At 27.4% G+C, this 22,694-nt stretch overlaps 6 protein-coding genes across 6 annotated transcripts; 4 read left to right on the top strand and 2 right to left on the bottom strand.

Moving 5' to 3' along the window:
• Positions 1-6,311: 6,311 nt before the first annotated feature.
• On the bottom strand, positions 6,312-6,746 carry OCT59_002654 (uncharacterized protein; the record flags this gene model as incomplete). Its single annotated transcript, XM_025327293.1, has 1 exon — positions 6,312-6,746. The coding sequence occupies one exon, from the start codon at positions 6,744-6,746 to the stop codon at positions 6,312-6,314; it is 435 nt and encodes a 144-aa protein (XP_025172008.1).
• A 2,108-nt stretch (positions 6,747-8,854) lies between these two features.
• On the top strand, positions 8,855-10,043 carry OCT59_002653 (uncharacterized protein; the record flags this gene model as incomplete). Its single annotated transcript, XM_066145063.1, has 7 exons — positions 8,855-8,941; positions 9,016-9,138; positions 9,205-9,285; positions 9,367-9,375; positions 9,662-9,771; positions 9,844-9,870; positions 9,941-10,043. 7 exons carry the CDS (start codon positions 8,855-8,857, stop codon positions 10,041-10,043), a joined length of 540 nt encoding a protein of 179 aa, XP_065995818.1.
• A 211-nt stretch (positions 10,044-10,254) lies between these two features.
• On the top strand, positions 10,255-10,563 carry OCT59_002652 (uncharacterized protein; the record flags this gene model as incomplete). Its single annotated transcript, XM_066145062.1, has 2 exons — positions 10,255-10,368; positions 10,444-10,563. 2 exons carry the CDS (start codon positions 10,255-10,257, stop codon positions 10,561-10,563), a joined length of 234 nt encoding a protein of 77 aa, XP_065995817.1.
• A 2,920-nt stretch (positions 10,564-13,483) lies between these two features.
• On the top strand, positions 13,484-14,080 carry OCT59_002651 (uncharacterized protein; the record flags this gene model as incomplete). Its single annotated transcript, XM_025332434.2, has 1 exon — positions 13,484-14,080. One exon carries the CDS (start codon positions 13,484-13,486, stop codon positions 14,078-14,080), a length of 597 nt encoding a protein of 198 aa, XP_025172006.1.
• Positions 14,081-19,374: 5,294 nt separating this feature from the next.
• On the bottom strand, positions 19,375-19,830 carry OCT59_002650 (uncharacterized protein; the record flags this gene model as incomplete). Its single annotated transcript, XM_025327292.1, has 1 exon — positions 19,375-19,830. One exon carries the CDS (start codon positions 19,828-19,830, stop codon positions 19,375-19,377), a length of 456 nt encoding a protein of 151 aa, XP_025172004.1.
• A 1,430-nt stretch (positions 19,831-21,260) lies between these two features.
• On the top strand, positions 21,261-22,032 carry OCT59_002649 (uncharacterized protein; the record flags this gene model as incomplete). Its single annotated transcript, XM_066145061.1, has 4 exons — positions 21,261-21,377; positions 21,455-21,478; positions 21,638-21,805; positions 21,856-22,032. 4 exons carry the CDS (start codon positions 21,261-21,263, stop codon positions 22,030-22,032), a joined length of 486 nt encoding a protein of 161 aa, XP_065995816.1.
• Positions 22,033-22,694: the final 662 nt, after the last annotated feature.

Genomic DNA, 22,694 nt, shown 5'->3' with positions numbered 1-22,694 from the left:
GTAAACGTATAGGTGGCATTATATTAGATATAAAAAAAAGTGAAAAAGATAGTTTTTGTAAAAGGATGAATTTATGTAATGAAAAAAGTTTGAAATCGAAAAATAAAACATTTTCAAATAAAAATTGTAAAGAAAAAGTTCGAAACATGTGGTGATTATCAACTTAAAAGGAAAATTCATTTTATGCACAAAACGTGCGATATATTTTCCGAATACATTGTTAATCACGTGATATGACTATATAAGGGGAAATTTTCATATGTTAATTATTATATCGGGACTAACTATTAGTGTGATAGTGACTATAATCGATTTGTGACTACAAAAGGGGCATTTTAATATTTAAAAAAACGGGACTTGACAATGATATGACTAAATAGGGGGTGTTCTTATATAGGGGGTGACTATAGAGGGGGACGACTGTATTACAAAATTATTTATCAGTTGCGAAACTAATAGACTATTTATTTATTACAAAATCTATAAAAAATATTAGAAAAAAATTTTTTTTTCTATCCGGATTCCGGATGAATCCGGATATTTTTCATCCGGATCAAAATCCGGATCAAAACCGGATATCCGGATGAAAAAAAATCCGGATTCATCCGGATTCATCCGGATGGACTAGAAACGGATCGAAGCACTATATTCAACATTCGCAACATAGATCGTCATCATGTGATCATGAACTTATTCTTGTGTAACAATACCATTAACATGGTGTGTTTTTTTTATTTATTTGTCATATTTAACATAAAATGAAAATAATATTAATCATTCCTTTGTCTCTATAAATAGACTATGTTCAATTTAAACAACTTCATCATCATGTCATTCAAGTTCCCTAAAATGACCATTCTAACGGAACTTGTTTCGAAAATTTCAAGTACAGTATAATTATTTTTTCAAAAAAAAGAAATGGAAAATTTGGTTAAATTAATTAAAAGGAATCGATAATATATTAAAATAGTCATCTATATTATTACTCTGCTATCCATTTTTTTTTATTTTTGCAGTCGAGCTCAATGCACTTATTATTACAATATATATATATATGGTATTGCGGTGTAGGGATGACATTAGTTTGGGTGAAACCGGTCAACAGGACCCAGAAATATATATATAAGGGTCGGGTTTGAGTTTGTGTACTTTGAACTAAAAAAATCATGAAAATCTTTCCTTTTTTAGATAATTTTTGATAATTCCAGTTAGAATTTTATTTCCTATTATAGTAACCGACTGACATTATCATAATTCTGGCCCTGAAAAAATGCGTACAGCTCATAGTAAAAAATTTTTTTTCGTCACCTGACCCCTATATATATATTTCTGGGTCCTCGGTCAACCGTGGTTTGGAATCGGACCGATGCAAGCGGGTTATTAAACCAAAAGTTTATACTAGTGGAGTAGTGGTTCAAAGCGATTAGCTATTTAATTTAAAATGTATAAACTGATCTTAAATATCATGAATGTACGGTCGTCGCCCAAATCGCTGGTTTATTGATCAACATCATGCATTCTTTGTAAGCAGAACCGGAGAGAGCGTCCCATTTCTATACGTTTGACTGCATCTTTAGCATTTTTTATTCAGTTAAATCAATATTCTTTGTTAATAAAATAAAATTTACCTTCACATAACACAAATGTGAATTGTGCATATGTCGGTTAGACCTCAGAGGCTTAAAAAAAAAGTTCAAAAGAAAGAAAGAAAAAGTAAAGTAAAATCTATAGTGAAGAAAATAAAAAAATTTAAAATAAAATCTAAATTGCATAAACAAAGTAAAAGTCTATTACAAATGAAACAAATAACGAAATTATCTTTAATGAAATAAATTTTCCTTTATTTTATCAGAAGTCAGAACTATTCGTTCCGTTAAGGAAATCATTTTCTAAAGGATTATTTGTTATTTATTGTTCGGGTATTTGAATAATAATATTTATATTATTTGTAAAGATTGCAAGATTTTCTTTGATTAAACGTAGCCAAGTACTAAGAAACGGAAACCGTTATCAAGTCCGAAGCGCAGTTATCATTGTACATAATCACGTGCCAACAGGACATTTGTGAAACCAATACGAATCTTTTTCGTTCCATTTCTTGCTTGATCGTCGCATTTGTCATCATGAGGAAGCGAACACATTATTTATTTGTAGACATAACTTTATGCATTTTAAAAGTAAAAAAAACGTTGAAAAAAAATGAGAAGAGAGAGTTATTTTTCAAATGATAAACTTTCAACCAAAGGTATTTTTTTTTTGCCATATCGAACTAGCTCATATAGGATTAATGCATTTTGTGATTAAATATTAAGCACATCACAGGAACAATCACCCCTGCCAAAAGATCGACATAGTTTCTGGGCATATAGCTTATAAACTACCCATGGGCCACGAGATCTGATTTTACTGCGACTTAATGAATAGACATTAAATCTAAAATAAGTTGCTAAGCATAAAGTATATTATATTTTTTAACAAATTTTATGATCAAATTTTTTGTAACTTTATGCAATTTTATAGTGGCGTAAAATTAAAAAATTTTGGTCAAATGTCATTGAGTAGGTTGGTTTAATTTGATTTTTTTTTCTTTTTTCTTTTATAATAAATTTTTACTTTGTAAAAAAAAAAAAAAATTTTAAATTTTTTTTTCTTAATTATTTTTTTCAATAAAGAATTTGTTCTGCCGTGGTTTTAAAATGACCTCGAGGTCCGGCTTGAGCAATATATGTATAGGTAACGACGATCATAGCGTCGCCTCCAAAAAATGGTAGCCAGATTTAGCATTTTAGGACTAGTGTTAGGATTAGGTAAGGAGATTAAGGTCAGTAATTTGTCACGTAGTGCCACATTCTAGCTGTTCTTCAATTTTATAATTATTCTGTGGACAAAATATGTAAAAACTCTAATTGTCGCTCACATCCATAATATTATACGTAACACAGCAAAATGAATCCGGCTACCATTTTTTGGAGGGTGGTTTATAGGTAACAAAAATATCATTTTGCTTAGTCACATGCTGTTTTGGTTGTTTTAGCCACAGTTAGAGATTGGGTTTGCGTAAAATTAATTGCTGTCTTATTTTTCATTTGCTTATTTTCGCAAAATTTTTAAAAGTTATATAATGCATTATTAGATAATACCAAAAAATAAGCAATTGTAATATGTAAACATTTAACATAGTTTATCATATTTAGAAGCAAAATTTTAATTGATGGTAATATGTAAAAGTTAATAAGGGATGAAAAGAATTATTATGATGGATATTTTAATTAGCAGGAAGATATTGAAAAATGAAATGTTGTAAATCGCAAAAGCAAGAAAATTGATTAAATTGTTTTTGTAAAAAAAAAAAAAAAAAAAAATTATTAAAAGGCCATACGGATAAATTGCTTATTTTCTGGGCAATTTGCGAGGTCATATGTTGAGTTTTCCTATTTATCTTAATAAAAACCTTGCGACGTAGGACTATTATAAAAATTTTGTCCTTTCTTGTTACCTATATATATATATGTATTGCTCGGGTGAGTCGGTCCTACCATCGATCCTGATACAATTATATTTCATTTACATTATTTTTGTCTACACTTCGGGACTTTGGATGAATAGGCATGGGCGCTAATAAGTACTTCTAAAACATAACTTTGCAGAAGCGGGTATGATGAAAACAAACTAATCATGATAATTGTATGAAATGATCTACCTTCAATTTTTTTGTGTTTGTCAAAAAAAAATAAATAAATAAATAAAAATAAAATAATAATAATAAATAAAATATAAATAGAATTTTTACTGTCATAAAATAATGATAAATGCTAAATATATTATTCTTTTTAAACATTATATTCGAAATTTCGATTTATTTGTTATTTGAACTTTCAAATAATAAACGAAAATGATCTGAGACATTTTATATTAATAAGATATCGTTTCCTCACCGGTTACTGAAAGTCCACAAATATTTCTTTTAATCGTATTCAATGAATTTTTTATGATAATTATATTTCTTTTTAAAAACAATGAAATATTGCAGGAAAATAATCTTGTTTGTAACATGTCAATTACTGTTGCGTAGTTTGGGTAATACAATGGACGTCATAGTCATCATACGTACAATTAAAGCCCAAAATTAAGCATTTCCGGCCAGCACATAGTCAGTGATCTGTATCACGTGATTTAGTGCCGGCCGACATTTCTGGATAAAATTACGGACGATGCAGTTCTAATTCTATTAACTTTTGTTCCAATCTATACTAAAATCAACTATTATTATCATAAATACAGCATAAATACGGTTTAGATGAATAAATCTTTAAAACAACATAAAATTATATAAATGAATGTACGATATGTATTAAATCTTTTTTATCGTGAGGCCACGATAATATTTTTTTTTTTTAGATATTAAATTTTAAATTTACATTTAGCTTTTCGCGATTATAAAAATATTAATTAGATAATTTTATTTAAATTAAAATTTGTACATGAATAACTTCATTATTTAGGAAAACAAGGAAGTAAATTAAGAGACGGGAAACGAACGATAGAACATTTTCAGATAATTGATCATCTCATACTTGATTATCTATTGTCTATATAAAATGTATAAATGTATAATTTAGTATAATAAATCATTGTCAAATGATTATCATTGTCAAAATAAAAATCATTATTCATAAGAAATTTTGTGAAATAATTATTATTTTTTCAAATACACGATTATAAAGGTTAAAATGTAATTCCAGTGATTTGTGTTATCATATCACAATTGTCACACATGAAATTGGAAATTTTTTAGTTTAAATTACTTTGAATGTAGATCATTTAAAGGGGCTTTGTGCGATTCAACTTAGCTTTCATCATTATCTAAATTTGTTGATCAAGACAACCATAAAAGTTCTATCGGCGAGTGGCGAACAGCAAATTATGAACCTGATAGAAACACTTGTTGTATAAATTAATAATTGATGTAACGTAAATTTAATAGTAATGGTGGTTAAAGGACCTGAGCAAGAGTTTGCGTAGAATGAACCAGAGCCAAAAATTACGGGTAGATCCTTCCTTTTTTTGACAATGCCAGACGGCATTATGTGATTCTGGCCCTGAAGAGACTCGTAGAGCTAATGGGTAAATGAGTGCCGACCTCTTGTTACCTATTAATGGTATAAACTGCTTGGGTCCTGTCGTTAATTCAATATTTTTATTAAAAAAAATAGTTGATTATATCTAATCTATCTTTAAAAATTTATATAAAAACACCAAAAAATTTTTCGACAAACCGTTATTAAAAAATTAATTAGAAAAAAAATCAAACCAAATCGATCTATTTTCCTACTTAATTAATTTATTGACTCCAAATTTTTTTTTTTTAAATTTCACGCGATTATAAATTACACAAATTCAAAAAAACTTTGATCAAAAAATTTATTAAAACAAAATGTAGTCTTAAAGATTCATTGTAGATATTCCAAATGTATATCAATCTTTTATCATTATATTAATTAAATTATAAATTGTAATAAAATATCGCATATTTTTATCTCCATTTTTGGCTTGGACAATGAACATTTTTATTAAAAAATCAAATATATCATAAATTCAAAATTACACCGCGGCGTTGTACGGGCGAAAAACTCAAAATGGAAATGATTGCCCTTTCATACAAGCAAAATGATCGAATTTTTAAAGGTCACAGAATTTAGTAATTCTGTAATTTGTATCTTCTGTAATTATTTTAGAATAACTTGTAAAATAATTAAGAATATAAAAATAATTATTTTCGAAGCGAAGGTTTAGCTTCAATTTATGTTGTTTAAGTGTGAAAAAAAATGCTTAATATTATTAATGATATCATTTAAGTAAGTTACAATGTGTTTATCCCAACTAAAAAAAGGTTACATAATTAGAAATTATAGGAAATATTAATAAATTGTAAATAATGATAATTTAGTTAATATTTATATGAAACTTATTTATTTAAAAAAAATAGGCTAATATTATTGGTAGAACAATTTCTCTAAATTTACTAAGCTTCATGTAACAAAAATATTTGAAATCTAAGAAAATACAAATACAAATTTATAAGATAGAGAAATTTTGTGAATAAAATTTGTAAGATTGTCGAATTTTGTAAATTTATCCATATATATATTATAATAAAAAAGAATGAATTTAAATCTTAAAAAAAAACTCAATTCTTAACATAAGCTTAAGTGTAAAAATTATTTAATGAAATGTATATTTTTTTACGAAAATGAGGACTTTCTTTAAAGAAATTAGAAAAGATAAATATCACTGTAACGGGAGGTGAAATTTTACCAAAAGGACCCACCATAAGCCACACCTAAAGGTAGAAAAGGTTCAAGACTTTTGTCATCATGAAAGCTCGCTCCGTTAAAAAAAGAACTCTCAAAAGCTGTTGTTGTAATTTGTGGTGTATTAATCAGAATGATTAATTCGATATTCTTGGCATTTCGAGCCTTGTTTAAATTATCTGCAAGATTCTTAAACTGCTTTTTTTGTGAGATCGTTAAACGTGAGTTCCAAATTTCATTCGTTGCCGAATCAATATCAATTATATCACGTTGATTATCTGATTGCAATTTGCAATTTAAACAAATCTTAAGCAATTCTTTACCAGCTAACATTTGAGAAATTGTACCATCCCTTGCTAGCTTATGCACTTGTTCATTTATATTAAGAAATGAAAATATGTCGTTGTAATCCATGTGATTTAAAAATCTGTCCATATTTTTTTTTTTTTTTGGAATTTATGATATTATTATCGCGTTTTTTTGCCTTCACTCTGTACTATTTATAAGCGTTTCGTCCTATAATTATGACGTGTACTGCATACCGTTCTTTTTAGCCATTTCTGATATATAAAATTTACATAAAAGTAAGAAAAGTATATCTGATATGATTATAACGCTAACATATGTCAACGATTCATGCATATACGGTAAAAGCCATTGAAGTAGATAGTATTACTTGGCTGAATAATATATGATATAATAAGTCTCCAATTCCGATAATTAAAACTTTAATATGAAACATTTTATTATGATATGAAGAGTTTCAGTTCATTGTCATTATATCTACTAGTTAGACTTACTAATTCGGTTATCAGGTTAAACCCCCGAATATACTTTTGTTTACCAAAATAGCTTATTAAATCATTTTGGTGATGCTGCTGTATAAAAAAAGTTACCAATATTTGGGTACCAATTAGGCAATTACTAGACTTTATTTTATTGTGATTACGCGTATATAATGAATTGTGATAAAATGTATATTATCACGTATATGACGATCCTTTCCGATGTTTCCGCGGAGTAGTATCACGTGATCATAATAAATATTTGTCATTTTTTAATTTCTTAGCCGTAATGCTACTCCACTTTAGACAACCATATATGGGTAATTTACTCCGGTATCAAACATGAAGTCGGTCATTGTCAATATCAAATAATAGCCGTCCTGGTTCGGACCAAAAGCCTAACAAATAAATCGAAAGGTATGCGAGTTTAATTCATCTAATGTATAATTTTAAATTATAGAATTCAAGTAAATTGAAATGAAGAAAGGATAAAATTTAAAGTATAAGACTAATTTTAACTCAGGGTGATTTAACCTGGGTGATTTAACCTACTAGTAAATTTTATATAATTATATAATTTTGCCCAAATTTTCAAAAAAGAAATGCAAATTATGGTCACAATCAAAAACAAGAAACATTGTCAAAATGTAAGAAAACTTGGTCATTATACTCTATATTCTATAATGTCCAAATAAATAAAATCTATATAATGTGAAATGAATAATATTAACACAAACAATTTTTTTTAAAAAAAAAAAATGGTTGATGTAAAATATAAATTTAGGGGGAGGATTTAACCCAGATAATTTAACCCAGGGGGCAAGTTAGCAAAATTCAAATTTAAAATATAACGATGCATTCAAATTTGATAAGTCCCAATTTTCGTTTATACGCTTAGATGGTTAGTAGTGTTCCGAAAAGGTCTAACTGGGTCGGATAAAAACCAAACTCGATAAATATTCGGATTTACATTTATGTAACTCAACCCCTGACCCGACCTTAACTCCCAAATAACCTGGGGATAAATTTCAGTTTATGATCAGCAAGACAATAAATAGGTCGCACAACTTTTACAAATAAATTCGATAATTTTAAAAATTTCTATTATAGTATAATTCTAAAATTTATAACTGTAATTATTTTTCATTACTTCCCCGCTTATTACTACCAAAATTTTTTTCAATTATCTTAAGTATCATTAAACAAATCAACAAACTCTTTACTTTTTTCCTTAATAGAGCGTGAAAAAAATTGAAACAATGGGTATTTTACTATAATCACGTGCCCGGGCTTTTTTTGATTGCACTGTGGTGTGCTGTTACACACTTACACCTGCATTGTCATACGTTAAAAATAATATAAAATCCACGTTTGTCCCCAAAAAAATCTTCGTGTTTTATATATCATATCACAAAAAAAAAAAATATTTTTGTCTATTATAAATTGTACCAAAATGAAATTGGTAATTACTACTTATTTCTATATCGGCGAATTAAATTAATTAAAATGATTATTATTACAATTTTTTAAAATAGCATCCTTTAAAGTCGTAATCAAATTAATGCAAATGAATTTCTTAATAGATTGTGGATTAGCTTCTTGTGATATTATAGGATCAAAAGCACGAACAACATGTATCAGTTTCTGTTGAGGTTTCTTCCAATATATCAGATCATTCAGATCATACGTCGATGCTATATCAGAAAATAAAGAACATGACAGGAAACATCGTAAATTGGATCATTTAATTGACTGGTAATGGTAGTGGAGTTGCAGGTGGTGGGTTCGTCATATGTTGGTTTTACCTTATATTATCGAATATACACCTACAATTTTATTTGGAAGGTAAAATAACTTTCAAATATTTAATAATTGAAGCTATTTTTATTTATTAATCGTATTTTTTTTTATATAAACAGACGATGAAGGAATTGGTGCATTTCTTTGGTGATAGTGTACTTAAAACTCGAACTCATTCACAACCTGGATCTACTATTATTTTTACCGCCGTCACTGACTCTGTAATATTTGAAGAACATCTGGTGAGTTTCGCTAATACATATTTTTTCAGTAATTGTTCGTTATATAACTTCTAACGTATTCAGTAGAATTTATATGAATTTGAAGCGTTTAGTTCAGGTTATTGTCTTGGTAGTGCTAATTGGATGATTGATTGTGGAGGTGAAAAGGTAACTTAACATTTAAAGTTATGGATATGTTACTTAATTAATTTTTTACTTATTATAAAAAAATTGAATCTTTTTTAATAGATTAGTATAGTGTCATCATCATACATCCTTTGCCTTTAATGAGACGGTATTCAATAATGCTGATGTTATCATTCTTAACGACTTGCGTGATAAGGGTGGAGCTAGATTTGAAACTATTCTTATTGAAATTGGAAATTGTGTATTGTGTTGATACGAATAAAATATAATTTAAGCTTAGCATAATTTAATTTAAATATTATAACTAATTAATTATATTTATTAGCCAACACTTTAAAAAATAAAGGAAATGTTTTATTCCCTTGTACGATGAATGGAATTATTTTTGATATAATAGGTTTTTTTAAGTCAACACTTAAGTGCCGTAGGATTACGTGGTATTCCCTTCTATGCAGTATATCCTATGGCTGAGGAATCCCTCAAATATTCTAATATATGTGGGGAATGGTACGTTAAATAATTGTTATTAATAATGAAACAAGAACCAGATATTTGTTAATACTATCTTTATGTCATTAGGATGTGTACCGAGAGACAGCAAAAAATGTACTTGACCAGATAATCCGATGCATCATCAAGACATGATTGAGCAATCGTTATTATATTATGCATCTAGGGCTGATAGTTCATTACAGGAAAAATATCAAGAACCATGTTTTGTCTTCGCTGGATATCCGTCATTACGGCCATTAATTTCATTAGAAAGTGGGGGGAAATAATTCAAACAATTCAATAATATTTACAGTGTAATAATTATTATTATATTACTTTTTAGCGTGACTAATTAATGAGAAATTTAAAAAAGAATCCGAGTATGATTGTGAGGAGGTGATGAAGGTTTACAAATAAAACCTATAAATCTTCCAATTGACATTCGATTAACAGTCAATGAGATAACAAATATGTTGAGAGAAAGGAAACCACCTCAGCATGTTTAGAATCGGGCAATATAAAGCCGAATTTACCGAACTCATTGATGAGTGTTTAGATATCGTTAATATTTTTATTAATTCGCAATTTGTTAGGACTGTTATGACAGAAAATGTAAGTTTATTAGAGAATTCAAACAAAACATGTAAATAATTATTAAACATCAAAGTTGTTTTATTATTATTTAAGCTTGCCTCAAATATTGAATTGGTTACTAATCTTGGAAAAGATTCGCTAATAGCATCATTGAATGGAACACTTAATATTCATAATACAAAAACATCGTTAACTTTAGCGGAAATCAATTAAATCAACAAAGATATGTTTGTGGGGAATTCAATGTCTCAAAACTTATTAATGAATTAACTGAACAAATAGTAAGTTTTAAACAAAATAATCTATTTTTAATAACGAAGTATATTAATAATTTTCATTAATTTTATTAGTATGGATATAGAATAGATGAATTTGAAGAAGATAAGAGGAGTTCAAGTTATAAAATTAGTTCAATATCACCAAAAAGCAATGATTTATTTGAATAATGAAAATTTTAAAATTATTACAACTGATAATCAAACTAGGATTAAATTGACAAAGATCTTGATCGAACAATTAATCGTATTATGAGATGGTGTATTCAAATAAATTGTATTAATAAAGTTATTAATATTGTGATTTGTTAAAAAAAAAGAACGATAAAAAACGTAAAATTTCTATATTTTACAAATTAAGCTGAAAATACAAAGTGATTTTTTACATGAAATTTATTTTGAAACACTTAAAAGTTTATTATAATAATAAAATAAATAATGAATAATTTCATTATTTTCGCGAGAAAAAGAATTTCTCATATCGTGGCATATTTTAAGGTTTTTGACCAACTCTGTAAAAATTTTATCCGTGAATATGATACGAAAAAAAACATGGAATAAATGTTTTATATGCCAGCCAAACTGGGGGACAAATTTTATTTCAAAGTCTTTTTCATCTAAAATCATATTTGTTTTTTTTAGAAATGTAAATTCATTTTATATACAAACTTGGATAAACTTTTTTTATTTCTTTATTTATTTTGATATTTTGTTTAGTTAACCCTACGAACTTTTTTTTTCTACTTCTCTTTATTTAATACTATTTTCTTTAAAAATGTCGACCACTTTTCACATTTTAAATAGCCTAATAAATAATATTATGGATTTCTATTCAAATCTGATATATTAGATCGCTAAAATGTTTTAATTATCTTAATTTTTTGTTCGCTTAACATACAGTAAATATAAGGTAAAAAACTTAATATTTTAATAATAAAATCTAATAAAATTTATCAGTTTTTGTTATAATTATGATTTAAATCTTTTCTTTCATCCATTTTATGGGGAATATAAAAATATCAAGTATTAAAAATTTAAAATCCCGCATATTTCCAATCGAAATGAAATTTTACCATAAGAGATAATCTGACATTCATTTTACATGAAAATTTTCATATATTATTTATTTTTATTATACTGTAATAAAATTAATAATGGATATGTTCATATTTCATGTTTCGTTCTTCTGTTTTATATTACATATATCAATGCAAAAAATAAACCCCCAAAAAAACTTGATGAAGTTGAAGACCCTAAAAAGTCAAAGATGAAGTCCCCCAAAAAAGAAAGTTTCTTACTGCTGTGCAAAAAAAAAAGAAATTTGTTTAAAAAAAAATAGCAACACTTTTTTTTAAAACAAAAAGACTTAGCTAATGAATATAGTAGTGTTAGCGAAAGAAGTGACATTTTAAAGCAAAAGATTATTAGCTTTCTGTGGATAGTGACTCGTTTAAGGCGTGAAAGAAAGATACCTTTTCCTATTATTGAAGAAGCTTTAACCCTACTTGTGTAAAGATAAATTTAAGGGATCAAATGGATAAGTTGATGATTTCAACAAACGCTACAATTTAAAGCAATATAATATTCGTGGGGAAGCGGCAAGTACGCCACTTCAGAATCTTGATTACCAAGTAATAAATTTACGTTGCGCAAAACATAATACGGCACTTAAATATGAATTCTATAATATTAATTAAATTTAAAAAATCAAACTTTAATAAAAAAAAAGGTTTTTTATACCAAAAAAAAAAAAAATTTTTTTTTATGTTATAATTGAATTTCGATTGAAAATTTTTTTTTTTAAATTTAATAAATGATCAATAATAAAATTAAATTCTACCAAAAACCTACAATTTGATGGTTAAATTAATATGACATAAAAGTACCACAGGAAGCTCTAAAAATACTCCCGGAAAAAATTTTCATACCAAATATAAATCCACTGACTACTATGATCAACAAGTTAAATTCCTTGTTTTTTCATTTAAACATTATGATAACGCCTTTATCTATAACCCGAAAATTTTTTTTTTATATAAAATATTACATGTCAAGGAAACTATGAGAATCAGATCATCAACTAGTATACCTAAAAAAAGTTAGGTTGAAATCACGTTAGAATGATCTAGACTCTAATCTTACCCAGTATCACCGACACTTTTTCCACCCCCACGTGATTTTGTAATATTCATCACTGCCATCACACCCCACCGCGTTTTCACTGTTTATATTTATCTGAGGGACTTAGTTTTTTTTGCCTCGCAAAATTATTATTTTCACATCCCTTTAAATGTCACCGGTCGGTCACGTGGGGGTGGAATTCTAATTATAAAAGTGTCGGTGATACTGGGGTAAATCTAGACTCCTAAAACAAACAAAAACAAAAGGATTTATCCGGAACCATATCACATGTACTGTGTATCACCTTAAATGCAGAAAAAAAATATATATATAATAACAAAATAACAAGGATGCTAAAGAGATTGAAAAATCAAAAAAAAAAAATTTTTCATGAAAAAATTCTTATTCCCGTATTTATCACATATTTATCGGACTTATCGAATATCGATAAAATCAAGAACTTATATTTTATCGGATTTATCGATCATAACTTATATCTAAATTTCGAAATTAAGAACTCTATTTTTCTATCTATATATATTTATTTAGAAATGCGATAATATTTCCAGGATTTTTTGAATAGGTTAAAAGGAAATTTTAATTTAATAGCATATTTTTACCTGAGTATACATACTGTATATCATACTACTGTATATATATTTAAAAACTAATTCGTTCTGAAAATTTGATACCTCATTTATTTTATATCAATATAACCCGATAGTCGAAAGAAAACTATGAATACTAATAATTCATCACCAAATAATTTTAGTAACAATGTCCACGAATCTAATTTGCAAACAACAACTACGCAAGCATACGATACATACGATACATATACATATAGTAATAATGTTAATAATGCGATTTTTGATCAACAATCCATGTCGGACAACACCGTTTCTCATCAACAATATCAGCAATCCAATGTCGCTTCACCTAATCATAATCATCAGCAACAATATCAATATATTCATCAACCCGGCATTCCCAACAACACTGTTACTATTACTCCTGATCACAATCGCCACCACAATAATCAACAACCCATGTCAAACAATAACGTTACTATTTCTACTGATAATAATCATCACGCTTCAAACAATATTCCTCATAATAACAATCAGCAGCAATCCACGTCCAATAACGTTTTACCTCCGCAACAAAATCAACCTAGCGATTCATCTCAATCTAATATCATTCCTCTACTTAATTCGTTTGGTATTAATATTAGTTCTCCTCAGGCGACTATTATTATTATGCCTACAACTAATTCGGATATTCAAAATCAGCTTCAGCAAGTTCTTACTTATTTGAATCGTTCTCAACAATAAATTCGTAATATTCAATGAATAGGATTTCATGTTTCATAATATTCTTTATCCTTTATTTATTTATTTATTTGTATTTAATGGATAGTAAAGTTACTACTGTCGCGGTATAAATATATAGTATAACTAAACCATTGTATCTTTTAACATTATTTAATAAATATTATTATCTTATAAAACCTTTAACGAGAACTATACATTTTTTGAAATTTTGATTACAAGAATTTATATCGCAGTACGATTCTCTGGTTAAATAACTAAAGTTTTTTTATTGAATGATAGCGATATATGCAATGATACAGTGAATGAACATAATGCAAACACACCACATTTCATTCATAAATTATCTTTATTTATTCAATTATAATAATTTAATTTATTACAATTCTTTCACTTATTCTTTCAAAAGGCAACGCCAACGAAAAATATCAAAAATTTTTCTGTAAATTCCCTAAACTACTTTTTAAGTCGAAATTAGCTTTTTATAAGTTAAAACCTTTTTTATGATGGATCGTGAGGAATCGTACCGGCAATATTATCCACCTTTAGTCAAATATTTAATACTTTTTAATTTATTATATGATATCCATCCTATTATATTATCCGGTGAAATTGTTTCCGTTTGACATTTTTGAATCAAGTTATCAATTTTTTCATTTCAAGATGTCCATTTTGAAAAATGGGTTTTTAAATAATTTCGGGCACAATGCTCACAGTATAATTTAGCTAAACATTCTTCTTGACTATTTTCACACTTTATTTTTGTTCCTTCATCATCAAGAATTTTAAATCCATTAAAATTCTTACTTATTATATTTATCGCTTCTAATTTTTTATCATGTGTAAGTGATTCGTCATTAAGAATGGTTTGTTTTACAGATTCATATTTTTTATCATAATCCATTAATAAATATGCTTTATTAATTGCATCACTAACTAATTCATTTCTAATAGAAGACATATTATATGTATATATTATTTTTTAGGAGCGATAACTTCCCACTCAAATATTTATTATTATTTGTTACACAATGTTAATGTTCTATTTACAACAGCCGATCGTGTTACGTACGGGAACAGAGTATTGTTGAACAGACCTATTTATATCAAATTTTTTAATTACTGTAATATAAATTCTAATTATTTAAACACCTTTATTTGTAAATTTCGAACATATTTATATAATATTTACAGTCCGGATTTTCCGATAAAATTCGGTCGGAAAATTTTCAATTTGGTCACATTTACAGCTGTTTTCATAAGACCTGGGACAAACTAAATTTTTGAACCCGATCCGCCGATCCGGTATTTTTAGCTGGGCACGTGATCCTGATTTGATAGTTTGATTTGTAAAATAAATAACATCTGAACCGGATCGGTGGGTCGGCGGTCAGGTTCAAAATTTAATTTGTCCCAGGTCTTATGAAAACAGCTGTAAAAAAATTAATTTCCGGAGTTTTAACGGAATTTCCCGAAAAGCATGACTAGGACATCATCATTTTATCACTTCAATTTTGCCGATCATTTGCCGATCATTCATTACTTTTGTCACGGGATATTTTTTTATTTCTATTTTTTTTATTTTTATTGTTTTTATTTTTATTTATTTCTATTTTTATTTTTTTGTTATTTTTAGTTATTTTTAGTTATATTACTTGTAGTTGTTTTTGGTTGTTTATAGATTAGATAAAAAGCGGAAGCTTAGCGATATAAAGTGGCTGAATACAAGTGGCTGTATAGACAAATGTGCCCAGATCGCCACAATTGGCCGGGAAACAATATTGGCCGGGAGACGATTATGTCCGAAGGACAGAATCGTCCTAAAAATTTAATGTTATATAAAGGACCGGTGTTGAAAGATAGATAGTTCAGTTTGAATTCGTATAGTTTTATTGTTATAAGATAGATATCGGGATATTACAGAGCGCCGGTTGAGGCAGTAATATTGTATTCTTTTTATTAATGAATAAACTTGTCGATTTGCTTCTGAATTATTGATACATATTTTATTACATTGTTTATTATCGTTTTATTATCATTTATTAACTTTCGTTATACATCGTTAATTTACTATACATATTTGCTAATTAATTGTTATATACACACACCACTTGATCCACCTTAATTTATCGCATCATTTATTATCAATCCTCGGTCATGTCACGAGAAGTGTTGATTACTAATTAAAATTTGTGCAATAAAAAATGATCTGCACAAACGCTTCTAATGTAACATGGTTTTCTCTCAAACAACCTTTATACAGACCTTAGAAAACTTTTGTTCTTTAGGCTTTTTTCTGCTTATTTTAACGTTTATTTTGACCGTACAATACTTGTATAAAAAACTTACATTAGGTTAACTTCTCCTATTTTTTTGACTTTAACCCAGAGATGCAAGTTTGTATGAAAACTAAACATCGTTTTAATAATGCGGATATATGTATTTTTTTATGTAGAATCAAAAAACATATTGCATAAAAGGCAAGTTAATTATTAATTTTTATAGAAAATTCAAGTTTTTTACTTTTTTATCCAATTAGCTTATATTAAACTTATCAAAATTACATAAATAAGTTCTATTTTAATAGCATAAAAAGAATATTTGGTGCAAATTACATCTTATAATCAATAACTATTATATATTTTTTTTAATTTAATAATTTTTTTTATTAGATAGAAGACTTTAAAAGTTGTTATTAATAAAAGTAATTCAATAATAGTTTAATTTTAATAAAAATTAATGTGGGATAATTTCAAGATATTGTAAAGATATGTTTAAAATTTCAAAGTATATTGTTATGTAAAATATTTCGTACGGGGCAAAAATTTACTGGAATTTACTGTTACACAAAATATGTTGATCATTTTATAATAAAAAGTCCCTATGCCGATCCGTGACATGACCAATGATTGTTATCGTTTATAATCGTTCATTATCGACTATTCATACATACACTTTTACCTTACCGATTGTTATATATCGCCATATTACCTTACCACTCACATACCGATCCTTATTCTTCTTTCTGTTACTACCTACCAAACGTCATAAATTGGTGGTAACACTTTCATATATCAGACGTTCACATAAACGTCCACTTGATTCTGTCAAACCAACCTTAAAATCATAAACTTCTCAATTAGTTTTACATTTTTGTGTTTATAATTAAAATTCCTTTTATATGGTACTTATTTGAAACGTCACAAATGTAAAACTTATTTAAAATTTTAGCAATCTGTAATAATAACAGCAGTGGATCTCAAAATGTAAGATCTGAAACAAAAAAAATAATTCACTATAATTGTACGCATTTATTCAGATTCGGAATTATGTTAATACTAATCAGCCTTATTAAGTAACAAATTTTCCGTTGCCATTATATTATAATAAAAGACGTGCATGATTATTTGCATCTGCTGATAACCTAAAAATTATATTGATCATTATTATTAACTGTGCTACATAATCAAGCTTAGTAATAAACAATAACAGATAATGCTGTATATCGTTGGTATTATCTGTTATCCATTAATTTTATTATCATTACCATCTTAGGAATTTATTAATACGTAGAAAATATATAAATAAATAAATGGGATCAAGAGATAATGCAGGAATGTAATTAGAATAATTTTGTTTGTACAATATTTACGATTAAAATTAATAATTTTAACCAAAATCATTAATATATTTTTACTAAGAATTTTTGGATTCTTGCTCATGATTGTTTATATTATGTGTTCAGGTCAAATACTAGCCATCTTCTGTTCAAATATTAATAATTTCTTCATATATAGTATGGGACGAAAAAGAGAAAATTGTCACACGAAAAAATGAACTACTTGACTGCAAATTGTACCCAGCTAAATATATGTATTTGACAACCTTTGTGTTTGTTAACGCCCTTTAGTCTTGCGCAACAAAAAAAATGGCGGTAATTGAGTTCTTATTACATTTGTGAGATAATTACCAAAGCACACAAACAAAAACTTATTAAGTGAACATGAAAACTCAATAACTAATACAATAAAACTATTTTTACTGGCTTTTCAACCCTTTTGAATTACTCTGAAATGTTGGTGTAAAGAGATATGCGGAATGGGATAGTTTAAGATCGTAATCACGTGATTATAATTACTAGTTTTAGCCAGAATTATTGATATGTTGATCACGTTATCAAATTTAATGTCATTTGTTTGCTCCTAATACGGTAAGATTTTTCGTGATTAATTTGGCTTTCATCAATGGAATTAAGGTCCCTAATAAATTAAAGAAGGAAAGTTTTGTGTAATGATTTGCTTTTTAACATATTAAATTAGTTAGGTTGGGCTTTGCGAACGGGCATAAAAAATTTTTAAGTTTAAAATAGATAATTTTCATGTCAAATGAAATCATCACAAATTATCAGGAACCTCTTTTATAATAATTTATTAGCGGTTTTATAAAAATTCTATAAAAATATAAAATTAACCAGTTAAATTCTCATCATCAGCCGGATCAGAGAAAAGAAAAAAAAAAATAATTGGTAATGTGATTTCAATCACAAGTGTAAAAATAAGTTTTTGAAATTTTATTATTCGTTTATAAGTCGACCGAACGGCTAGTATCTCTCATATGCAGATATTTAAACTTATCTTTTTTAAATTCATTTATTTCCAACCCAATTTATTTATTTATTTTTCTAAAAATAAATCATTGTAAGAATCAAATATGTTCTCATTCAAATTAATTTGAATCGTCGAAAACTTCGTAAACATGTAACATAACACAGCTTGTGTGTAACTATGTAACTAATTATAATTCAATGTTATATTAATTAATTATTAAAGGCTAATGGTCGCTATTGTTCTTTACATACAATATTTTTAAAATTCGTGTGTAAAAGCGCCACAAAGCTTTTACGATCATCTTATTAATAATTATTTTATTGACACAAAAAAATTTTTTTTTGTTTGACATATCAAGTTAACCGAAAGCTTAAATTGCATTGATATATTTATTTATATTTAACCCACAATATGTAGTTTATCTCGACTAAAAAAAGATTTCTAGAAATTTTCTATTTAAATAAAGTTTTATTCGTCATGATTATATAATGGTACAATTTTTTTTTGTAATACATAATTTTTTGGATAAAAATACGATGATAATTAATTTAAAATAATTTATTTATATATTATATGTTATAATAAAAAAGAATGAAATAAATATTAGATTAATCTTAAAAAATACTTATAACCCTTAATATAAACTTAAGATATTTGTAAGATAAATCACGTAACGCGTAAGTTGAATTTTTATTGAAAAGAATCAAAAGACCCTCTATAAACCACACCTAAAGGCAAGATCGAAGATTCGAGACTTTTGTCATCATGAAAGCTTGTTCCATTAAAAAAGAGATTTTCAAATTCAGAATTTGTAATTTGTGGCGTATTAATTCGAGCGATTAATTCGATGGTATTAGAATTTCGAGTTTTGTTCACATTATCCGCAAATCTCGTAAGCAGCTTTTTTTGTGAAATCGTTAATTTTGAGTTCCAAATTTCATTCGTAGTCGAATCAAGATCAATTATGTCCCGTTGATTATCTGATCGCAATTTATTTTCTAAGCTTTGCTTAAGCAATTCTTTCTTGGTTAACATTTGCGAAATTGTTCCATCCCTTACTTTATTTGCAAGTTTTTGTACTTGTTCATTTATATTAAGAAATGAACATAAGTTATTATAATCTATTTGATTTGTGAAATTATTCATATTTCGTTATTTTTTTTTTTTTTTTTAAAAAAATGATTTTTTGATATCGTTATCCCATAAATTTTTTTCACCGTTTTATATGTTTTCGCTCTACTATACATACTATATATCTTTCTTTTTGAATGCTTGTCTGACTAGGTCGCGTTGTGCCGACAGACCCATAACTAAAAAACTAAAAAAGTGATAATTGTCGGATTTTGTTTTGATAATTGTCGGAGTTTTGTTTTATCATATTATAATTATATATTTATAATTTTTCATCTTCCTTTTTTGGCTGATAAATTACTATTTCGACTGACCTATAAAACTCATTATCTTATAGTAAGAAAGTATCCCGAAAATTACGTTTTATTCGATTACTAAAAATATCATGTATTTTATTATGTATGAATAAATTTATTTACGTACGCGTAATTACAATCAATTGTATAGAAAATAATGCCAAAAATTTCATTACATGTGGCGTGGCAATACTTTATCCATAAAAAGGTTCTTGTTTGTTATCTTAAAATGGCATAAACCACATTGTTAAACGCTGTCTTGATTACAGAGTTTCAGAGCTCGGGCATTGCTCGGGCATTGCTCGGTTGAGTTAAGTCAGGATTTTCATGAAACCGTCCATAATTTTTTCCCAGGATTACCATATGTGGAATTATATAATTTACCAACCACTTATATTGCCTAAATATCATGGGCATCCTTACCCTTATCGTAAACCAGGGTGTACAATAAGATATATATAATATATAATTTCTTTTGATTCTTTGATGTTTTTCACTCCGTTTGCTTACAGATTTATTAGTTTATTATAATAGCAGATAGTAAAAGATATATTTTGCATAACATTTATTAGACTGTATAGCTCAAATTTTGAAGAAACATGTTCATTTATTATTTTTAACATTAAAATTTTTTTTTATATACGTATTTTTGTAATCAAAAAACAATAAATAAAATAAATTGTTAAAATTATTCTAGATAAACGCTTCTTTAGTTCATCTTTGCTCTTTTTATTATGTAAAACACTGAAGAATTTTTAAATAATATTTTAATGCTTTTATTTTGAAAACCATCGCATAATTTTTCTAAGATAAATGCAGATTAAAAAAAGAGAACGTGTAAAACAAATTTCAATAGTAACAAAATTACGTCACTTTAATTATAATATTATACTAATGCTCTTGATTCACTCATCTTATTATCTAGAGTTTGGGCTCAAAATCAGTCGGATTGAGAAATTTCATGAAAACCGTTTGCCCAGGATTACCATATGCGGCGGGTAGACCAGGGCTACGTATAATTTAACAATCAATAACTAAATTGTTTATACTATATTAACCAAATATCATACTGTACGTGTGTCTGTAAAAACCCTTTCTCCTCTAAAATTTTTTCCAAAAAATACTGCGGAAATATAAAATAAAGAGAAAATGGGTAACAATAAGAATAAGTCTAAGTCTAAGACACTAAGTTCATACATACCCATTCAAGAGTTTGTAGATAACTTCACTACTTCTGGGTGTGGCTCCTGTACTTGGAATGTGCAAGTAGGTTAGCTGGTGAATTTTTTTAATACATAGAAGAAACATACTAACATTTCTTCTATTTTCTTTTTTTTCTTTAGGTTGCCAGACTCTTTAGAGTGCAAGTAGATTAGCAAGTAGCAACTTAGCGGGAAGTGAGGGTGAATTTTTTTAATATATAAAAAAGAAATGTACTAATGTTACTGAGACACTTCTTATTACAAGTGGATAAACACTCTACAGAACATGAATATACAACGCTGGTTACAAAGACTCTTGTATAGGAGGAAACATTGTTAACCCTCATACATAATTATGCTGATACTTATCCAACAGGTCCTCTTTCTAGTATGGTTATGTATGGCATAATATTAAGAGCCCGTTTTAAAGCTTACCAACAGTTGAACTCATTGAGCTCTAGATACCAGAATGCTCTTCCAAAGTGGTCTAAGGTACAGCAGCCACAGCTGCAGAAAAAGGGAAAGTAACTATCCAATCACAGGCGTATATGTCTAAAGATACAAACATCAATCTACTGATCGATGAATCCATGAACGCAGATGGAGATGAAGATCTGAATTTCACCACATCTCAGTCAAATCAGAAAGGTGATCTCAATGATCAACAAATTTCACTATCTATATCAAAGCCCATTGGTACATCAATTCCAGCTGAATAATGCAAAAATAAAGGTAAAATCACAAGATTAACTATGAACAAAGAGCTTTTGTTTGGTTTTTTTGTGATTCATTTGCAAAATTAAGAGATTTCATCTAGGGTCTAAGAGTGTGGCTATTATCCTTTCATTTTGAGATACAATCCAATAATGGTTTATTTATTGCTGTATATAAAGCCAGTTTAACCTTCTCAGTTAAATCTTTACAGTCTCGTGAAATGTTTGTTGAAATTTTTTGCCATTTTGGATGATCATCAACTTCATCATCATCAGAGTCCTCAATACCAACATCATCAAAGACTGTAGTAGGATAAGTGAAATCAATATTAGGCTCTGCATTTTAAGTACTTTGAACTCCATTCTTAATTGCTGTAATTACATCATTCATAAAATTATTGTTGCATATTTACTTCCCTCAAGAAGTTTAGTTGCTGATGCAAAAGGCTCTAGTATATCCATCAATTGTTTGATTGCAGTCTATTCAACATTACTAAGATTAATTTTACTAAGTCTTTGACCATCTTTTCATGTCATAGGATCTGAATCTCTAGACATAGTTATTGTCATTATATCAATATAATCATGGATTTTTTCTAGTCGCTTTGGCACTTCCACACAAGGAAAGTTGAGTTCCATTATGTGCTTATGTCTGAAATAACCTGAAG

Source organism: Rhizophagus irregularis, chromosome 11 (assembly GCF_026210795.1).
Source record: "Rhizophagus irregularis chromosome 11, complete sequence".
Taxonomy (NCBI): Eukaryota; Fungi; Glomeromycota; class Glomeromycetes; order Glomerales; family Glomeraceae; genus Rhizophagus; species Rhizophagus irregularis.
This window is presented reverse-complemented; position numbering and strand designations above follow the sequence as displayed.